At 48.0% G+C, this 8,642-nt stretch overlaps 1 protein-coding gene across 1 annotated transcript; it reads right to left on the reverse strand.

Annotated features, from left to right (window-relative positions):
* Positions 1-1,297: 1,297 nt before the first annotated feature.
* Positions 1,298-7,099, reverse strand: PDCL (phosducin like). The gene is made up of 4 exons (XM_042478228.1): positions 7,006-7,099; positions 4,246-4,428; positions 3,480-3,661; positions 1,298-2,782 (listed from the first exon to the last, which is right to left on the reverse strand). Exons 2-4 carry the CDS (start codon positions 4,415-4,417, stop codon positions 2,225-2,227), a joined length of 912 nt encoding a protein of 303 aa, XP_042334162.1. The 5' UTR covers positions 4,418-4,428; positions 7,006-7,099; the 3' UTR covers positions 1,298-2,224.
* Positions 7,100-8,642: the final 1,543 nt, after the last annotated feature.

The following is an 8,642-nucleotide window of genomic DNA, read 5'->3' on the forward strand; positions in this document are numbered from 1 at the left end:
GGAACCCCACAGTTTGACAGAAGTAGAGCAAAAATTGAATAAACGAGGGGAAAATAACATAGCAAGTCATAAAAGGGAGCTTTGCATTGTGTTAAGGCCAAGGAACGATTAAATAGGTTGGTTCCATGCTTTGGTGGCGCTGTCATTAAATCAAATCCATGTTAAATCAGTCTCAGCATTCCATTTGCTTTCAGCAAATAATCCTTTATAATAATCCTTTGTGTGGGTAAATATTCTTTCCTAATTGAGGCCTCGTCCTCGATGGGCCCATTTATGAGCATCACAGCCCTGTGGCAACATCCTTGGCTGGATTGCGTAAGTGATTGGATGTGTTTGTGGGTTGTTTGTGCGGAGACATGTCCAGCCTTGCTTTGGGAAAGACGGCGCTCTGTCTCCCCTTCCTACTTTGCATCTCTCTCTCTCTCTCTCTCTCTCTGCTTTTACAAGATCTTCAGGGAACAGTCTCTCAGGGCTTGGCTGGAAAATCCCACAGAAGTTGACATGTTGGCTAATGTACATCCGCAAAAAAAATGAAAATAAGGTTTTCTTATTTATGGGGCTTCTTCTAATTGTAGCAAGGAGAAAGGAAGCCTTAGCCATTGCAAAGGCTGGGCTGAATCCACGACACTCAAGGGTTGTTGTGAGGATGAAGTAGGAAAGAGGAGACCCACGTATGCTGCCTTGAACTTGATGGAGAAAAAGCAGCGTGCAAGTTTAGACTAAGTCGTCATTTAATAAATACATTTGCTATAATCTGAATTTCAGGAGCCATGTCGCAAGGAGATCAACGGCACGTCAGCCTCACAACCCTGCTAGGTAGGAGCACACTAATGCCTGGAAGTCTTGCATTGATAGTCATATGCCAAAGTCCATTTAACTGCAAATAATAACTGAAAACGGTACCCTCTCCAAACACTATATCATCTTAGTAAATTCTACCAAGTGCAGGTATTTCCCACTGCCAACAGAATGCCCATCCACCTTTTTACGACAATTTTATTGTGTTTCTTCGTTAGAAAGTGTATGCATTTTATACTTGATGCATCAAGGACTTGGTCCAGCCTGAAGAGGAATCCTCATAGCTGTTTTCTTTTTGAAGATAACATACAGTCAACATAATAACAGTTATCAATAAAATGTCACCAACTATGATGTGCATTTGTAACAGCCACTTATTTCTGCAATCCTAATAAAGAGATCAAAATGTGTTGGTGAGTTTCCTTGCACCCTCGACCCCATATGATGCTAATAGAAGGATGCCCTGAGAGACAGTTTTTAAAAACTCACTGGATGGGAGTCTTGATATATGATGTTTTATTGCATTAATTTACGAAAATGTTAGGAATCACCTTCACACACAGTAGAAGAGTTTAGCAAATTGATTTGCGCAGGAAGAACTGGGCAGTGGAGAGACTGAGAGACAGAAAAACAGGACAGAAATACAAAAAAGAACAACCAAACAAGCCCAGATAGCGAGGAGGACATTTTACACACCTGTATAAAGAGAGAAACCATTGCTAGGAATGGCCAGGATTCAAGAGTCTTAACAAGTACTTGGATTGAACTACTGCTTGCAACCATTGCTACTGCAATTATTTTCATTAATTAAAGGGCATTTGGAGCCTTTGCCCATCACTGGGTATCTTGGGGCTCACAAGTACCCCACCATTTCTGTTCCTGAGTGATGTCGATGCCTATCTCCTGGCCAAAATGCCCACTCATGATTCTATGCACGCACAACATGGCAGCTGTGACATTCGGAATGGCAGCAAAGAGCTTGGCTTGAGAAAGGACACCCCGAAAGCTTGCCGGAGAGGTACAAAGAATATGGCTGCAGCTGCCCATGTGGGAACGACAAAATGGTCCTCTACAAACTAGCAAAGAACAGAATAAACGCTTTGAGGCTGTTATTCTGGGCACATAGCCCAGCTCAAGAACCAGAGCTTGGAAAAGTTCCTTTTGGGGTTGATTTTTGGACTAGGGTGTCTTTCACACAACACATTTACAGCACTTTTGATACCCTTCTAACTACTTTGGCTCCATCCCATGGGATCCTGGGATATGTAGTCTGCAGTCCTGCACCAGAGAGATCTAATGCCTTGTGTCTACAAATCCCAGTATGCCACTGGATGCTTCCAGGACTGGGACTTCATAATTCTCAAAAATGAACTTTCCCAAGCTCTGCTCCAGTACATCCCCCTCAACGCACACTTCTTTGCCTGTCTCAGTCTATCTCCAAGTCGCTGTCTTCTTCGCTGTAGCAAGCAGGGGCGGCAGGGCAAATGGAGGTGAGGAGCACCATGTCCTTCTCCGGTAGCAGCCCACACTCCTGCAGGAAGGCCTCCAAGTCCCCTGCGAAGAAGTCCTCACCCAGCTGGTCGGTGATGCGGACGAAGTTGCCCACCAGCTCCCCACCCTTGTAGACCAGCAGGGCCGGCAGGGCGCTGGTGGCGAAGTGGGTGCTGGTGCCGATCAGGGAGCTCCGGACGCGGCAGAACTTGACCATGGGGTACTCGGCAGCCAGGCAGATCATGCAGCCATCCAGGGCTTCGGAGCCGGGGACCTCATCCTCATAGATGTGGATCATGACCAGGGTGTTCTTGGGGCCCTTGTCCACGGCGTCCAGGAAGGCCTCCCCACTCTGGATCTCAAAGACCTGCTTGAACTGCTGGCCGCTGTGCAGCTGCTGGCGCATCTCCTCCATCCGCTGCTGGCGGTACTGTTGCAGGAACGCCTCATCGTCTGCGCTCTCATGCAGCATGCTGTACTCCTGCAGCGTCAGCTGGGGAGGGAAGAAAGCGGGATGTGCGTTTTATCAGGCAGAATATCAAAAGGGAAATATGCCTACTTTGTGCCCAGCTGCCACCATTCACAGAGGCTGAAGCACTCTGATGGCTACCAGTTAGGACGGCTAGCTATCACTTCCCTTATCAGAGGCAGCAGAAGCCTCTGAACCACAGGTGCATGGGATAGGAGGGCACACAGGAGAGGGCATTCTTGATGGCTGCTCCCAGGCTTTACAACTCCCTTCTGTGGCTCCCTCCATTGATAAATGAAAACTTTGCTGTTCTGGACAGCTTTTAGGAACTGGAATGCAAGGGACAAGGAATAGTTTTACTGACTTGGACCTTTTGTCTTCGATGGGCTTATTTTAATAGGTTTTAATTTAATGGAAAAGCCAGCATGGCATAGTGTTTGAGCATTGGCCTTGATGCCTCATGAGAAGACTTCACTACAAAAGATTATAATGCTCAGCAAAGTGGAAGGCAGTAGGAACAGAGGAAGCCCACGCTGGAGATAGGAAGCCATGGCTGCCCTGACTTTGCAAGACCTGAGCACAGCAGCTGAGGACTTGGAGGACTCTCATTCATAGGGTGGCCATAAGCCAATGCCAACTTGATGGCAATTAAGAGCAAGAATAATCCTTGAGGGAGGGCATTGAGGCAGCTGAGTAACAGGAGATCTCCCAGGAGAGTTACCTTGCTATTCAGCTTCTCCTGAAGCTCCTTCTCCTTCCGCTTGTCCTCCTCTTCATCCAGGTGAGACCGGCAGGTCATGGAGAGCTTCTTGATCAGCCGCTCCATCTCCCGACACTGTTCTTCCCGCTGTTCTGTCTCCAGCTGTTTGAATCTCCTCCAGTCATTGATCACACCCTTTGGGCCTGGACACAAGAGAGCAGGGAAGAAGGAATAAAATAAGCAACAGAAAAGGCTGCCTTTGCAACTGTGTCCAGAGGAGGGCGCCCAAAATGGGGAAGGGCCTGGAAACCATGAAGCCCTATGAGAAAAGACTTAGGGAGCTGGGCACGTTTAGTCTGGAGAAGAGACAATTAAGAGGTGATATGACAGCCTTGTTTAAGTATTTGAAGGGACGGCACAGTGAGGATAGAGCAAACTTGTTTTCTGCTGCTCCAGAGAATAGGACAGGGAGCAATGGATGCAAATGGAAAAGAGAAGATGAGGTAGATGCCTTGTAAAGACCCTCTTTGGAGGTTTTTAAACAGGGTCTGGATGGCCATCTGTTGAGATGCTTTCACTGTGAGTTCCTGCATGGCAGAATGGGGTTGGACTGGCTGGCCCTTGGAGACTCTTCCAACTCTTACGATTCTATGAAAACACTCTTCTCTACTAACACATAAATTACGACTTCCTGAACTTCCCTCTAGACCTATCTCTTGCGTTAGAGATTTTCTCTTTTACATTAACACACATCTCCCCTTGCTTACTTGCAAGGGGCACCACACACCTGTGTTGACTGCACTGCCGTCGCTGCTGAGCATCATCTCTGTCGGCTCGGTGGGATCATGGAGGGAGTGGGGCTCCTCGTCCTTGTCCTCCTTCTCACTGTCCTCATCCTCACTGCTGCTGTAGTAGTACTGGAGCTTCTCTCCCAGGAGCTTGTCATCCAGGGTCGTCATGGCCGAGGCTGCTGCAACGGGAACGGACAATGCAAATGGGAACTGAGTCCAAACACTCTGCCCTTGCTCAGGGGCTATTCTGGAATGGAGGCACAGCTGGGGGCTAAGAAGAGAATCTGAGGGATTCTGTATATGTACATTCAATTTTATTTGTAGCCCACCTTTCTCCCAAAACTGGGACACAAGGCATCTGACAAAAATTGAAGCAAGCCAAGATTAAAAACCCATATATAAAGACATTAAGCAAAAAACCATACAAAGTTATAGTTAAAATGCAACTAAACTAGGCACAGAATTATAACCGTTTGAAACCAATCTATGCCTGGAAACCTGTCAGTTACTCCCAACTAGAACAGACCCACTGAGCAGTTGAATGGTGAGTCGACATATTGGCAAATTCAGTGATTCAATGGCTCTATTTGAATCAGGAATAACAATAGAATTTGTTGTTGTTGTTGTTGTTGTGTGCCTTCAAGGGGTTCCCTGGTTCCTTTTTAAGAAAAAAGCTTACTTTTTTGGGGGGGGGAGGGTGCCATATTAATTGACCCCATCCCACCCCTTTACAGACTGAAAATAATGTTGTTACTTTAGAAACCTAAAATTCATGACACATAACTTTGGCACAAAACGATGAAGCTTCATCTTTATTTCCAGTGTGAGGAACAGGCAAAACCCGCCTCGGATAAGAAGAGAACAAAACGCGAACGTTAGTAAAACCAAGGAACTTATTATCCTCTCTGCCAGTTCTCCAAACATGACACAAACACCCGTTTCCATCAGAAGAACTCAGAAAAGGAAAGTAAGACCAGGAATTAGAAGCCATGCGATGCTGCGCACTGTTTTACGCAACAGATTCCCTCCTAGAGGTTTTAGAAATGATTTGGCGGAAGCAAATATATAAACGCTTTCCTCTTAATCGTTCTGTCCATCATTTTGAAACGGAAGCATTCCACAATCTGTTTTGTTCAACTCTTCTGGGAGGAAAAGGGGGAAAGGTGTTTCTCTCTCTCTCCCTTGGCCTTTCATATTTCTACCAGAGCTCCAGACCTGTCCTACCTTCAAAGGGATGGAAACGGAGGATGAAAGGAAATATTCGATGCCTGACGGTCCCTTCTGACACCGCGATCATCAGCGCTGGCCCTCTCTTACACAAATGTGCCACCTCCGCATTTTGCCACCCCAGCCTCAGTCTCCAAAGCCCTGTGCTTCTGGCCAGAGTCTTTGGCCCAGTGGCAGCCCAGTTGCCCACCCTCCCTGGCACTTTCTCCCGATGAGCCCCACAAGGGCTTAGGAGTCCCTGCGAACCGTTCTTGCCTCCAAAGCAACTGTCCCACAGATGCTGGGGATCAACACAACGGAGGCCTCATGCAAAGGGGCAGCATTAACACTGACCTGTAATCCTCCATTAGAACTGCTCCCTGCTTTGTAGATCTGCAGGCAGCTGCTTTGGAAGGCAGCTGGGAGATAAATCGCTCCCAGATTTGTTAGTTAAATGTGTGTGTGTTAAAATGAGCCGCCCAGAACTGGACACAGTCTTATTTTTGTTTGTTTAGTCCGTAGAGAGACCTTGCAGCGCCATTGAGCCTCACTGAAAGAAAGAAACCGGCAGCATGAGCTTTCCTAGGCTTCAGTCTACTTCCTCAGATGCTTTTGGTGGAGTGGAAGCCTTGGCACACAAGGGATTTTGAATTCGGACTGACATTCTTAGATGCCCATATAGGCCTGTCCCTGGCTCCCACTTCAAAGTAAACACGTAGAAAATGCATAGAGGGCTGAGCTGTGTGGGTTTTGCCCTTTTAAAACCGTTTTAAACCTTCTGCCTGGTTTGCCAGAGCATTAGGGAAGGGAGGCTCTAAGCCTCTCTGGCAAACCAGGCTTTGTCAGAGTCTGATCATGAAGATAAACATTGCGGGGATTAGAGACTGTGGGCAGATGGTCCGGAGGAAGGGCAGAGAGAGAGAGAGAGAGAGAGGCAGGAGTACTCCGACTGGGAGGGAAAGAAGGAGAGCCTTCCTTGTTGTTGTCGTTGTCGACTCCATCTAGACCCTGAAGGCGAAGCTCTGCCTGTGTCTTCCTTGGCAAGAGTTGCTGCTTCCTCATGGCCTTCCCCTGAAGAGGCTGAGAGAGTGTGACCCACACAAGGAGAAGGGAAGCCATCCTTCAATGCCCAAACCACTAGGCCAGCCTGCCCTCATTCAAAGTGTGTCACTGGGCCCCCAAACCCTTCCCTCTCACCCAGGACCCCTCAGTCCTACCCCATTATCTAGAGCCCTCAAATCCATCCAGGACCCCCAAATCCACCCCGCCATGAAAGACACCCCCCAAATCCTTCCCAATCCCTTCCTCCTCCGCCTGGGACTCCCTCAATTCTTTCCCCTCCACATCTTCCCCCTCTTCCAGGACCCCCAAATCCTTCCCCACCATAAAGGACCCCAAACCTTTCCCTCTCATGCAGGATCCCCCAAATCCTCGCCCTGCCTCCCTCCCTCCCTTCCTGGGCCACTGGCCTTCCCTTGCCCCTCTTGCCCCCCAGAGACCCCTGGGCCCCTTCCTTCCCCTCCTGGACTTAGGAGGCTCCATTCGCTCACCTTCTTCTCGGGGCTCTCTCTTCTGCAGAAGGCGGAAGCGCAAAGGATGCCGGGAGGGGGGGGGCGGGGCCAGGGAGGAGGAGGAGGAGCCGCACGGGACCTAGAGATAGGAAAACGCTAGAGGCTCATCAACTTCCGGCTCCCTGTTGAATTTAAGGAGGAGAAAGAACTGACTTTGTCCTCCATTCGGCCATGGTTCCGTCCTACAAAACCCTTGGCTGAAAGGATTTAAATGAGTATTGATTTGTAAAAGGCACCCCTCCTAGTCATTTGGGAACCTGAAGTCACTATGATATGGGGGGGGGGTCTTGGAGGACGGTTCCCATCATCCTCACAAGGCACAGGAGGACACTTCCCATCATCCCCAGACCATGCAGAGGTTGGGGGAGGTCTCCCTGCAGCCTGTCTGCGCCCTTGGCCCCCTCAGGCCCCTCTCTGGGAATTCCCAGAATGCTTGAGCCCTCCTCCAGGGCCATGGGCATGTGGGCTGGTTGGGGGTGATGGGAGTTGTAGTCCCAAACTCAGTCGCTGCACTCGCTGAGGGCGCCACCCCTTTCGCTGCATAGCTCTCGGGCGCCCTCCTGTGGCTAGCATTGGGAGGTGTGCTTGAATGCAGCCACCGGAGGGCGCCCCAGAGCCAGCAATAATGAGTCCCCCGGAGCCTAGTCCCGACTCCGTTGCGATGCAGCCATGGCTCCAATGGTCTCTATCCTTGGCAAGCGTTTCTATAGAGAGAGAGAGAAACGCTTGGCTTGCCAAGGATAGAGACCATTGGAGCCATGGCTGCACATACATAATATTGCACACACAGTTATGTATACACATATATAACATACAGTTTCATATATATATCAGTGATGGCGAACCTATGGCACGCATGCTAGAGGTGACATTCAGAGCCCTCTCTGTGGGCACATGTGCCATCGCCCCAGCACAGAGTTTGCCAGAGTTTGTTACTAGAAAGCCAGAGGGACATGGCACTTTGCAATAAATAAGTAGGTTTTGGGTTGCAGTTTGGGCACTGGGTCTCTAAAAGGTTCACCATCACTGATACATATACTCATACACATATATAATTATATATACAAAGTTATAATTTTATATGTGTGTGTGTGTATTTATATAGACACATACATAATATTACACACACAGGTATGTATGCATATTTATAATTGTATATAAATACACACACATATGCATATATAATTATATGTGTGTGTGTGTGTGTGTGTGTGTGTATACACACACATAAATAATATGACACATACGGTTTTTATATATATATATATATATATATACACACACACACACACACACACATATAATATGCAGTTTTTAATATATATACACACATATAAATTATATATATACATACATATATATATATTTGTATTTGTAATAGGTGCTGCTGCAGAGTGGGCCTTTCAGGGGAGCCCTCGGAGGGGAGGGACCTGTCCCTCTGGATCAATCTCCCAATTTTTCTCGCTGGATTGATCTAGAGGCTGCAGTGCCCTGAGTAGCCACAAGAGGGCGCCATTGCATCAGGAATGTTCTTTATTAGCCACATCTTAATAAAACCGAAGTCTATGGGGACTCATGTGATTTTCCCATTGGCTCCCCATTCCTGAGGGGCGTGG

Source organism: Sceloporus undulatus, chromosome 7, assembly GCF_019175285.1.
Source record: "Sceloporus undulatus isolate JIND9_A2432 ecotype Alabama chromosome 7, SceUnd_v1.1, whole genome shotgun sequence".
In the NCBI taxonomy this organism is placed as follows: domain Eukaryota; kingdom Metazoa; phylum Chordata; class Lepidosauria; order Squamata; family Phrynosomatidae; genus Sceloporus; species Sceloporus undulatus.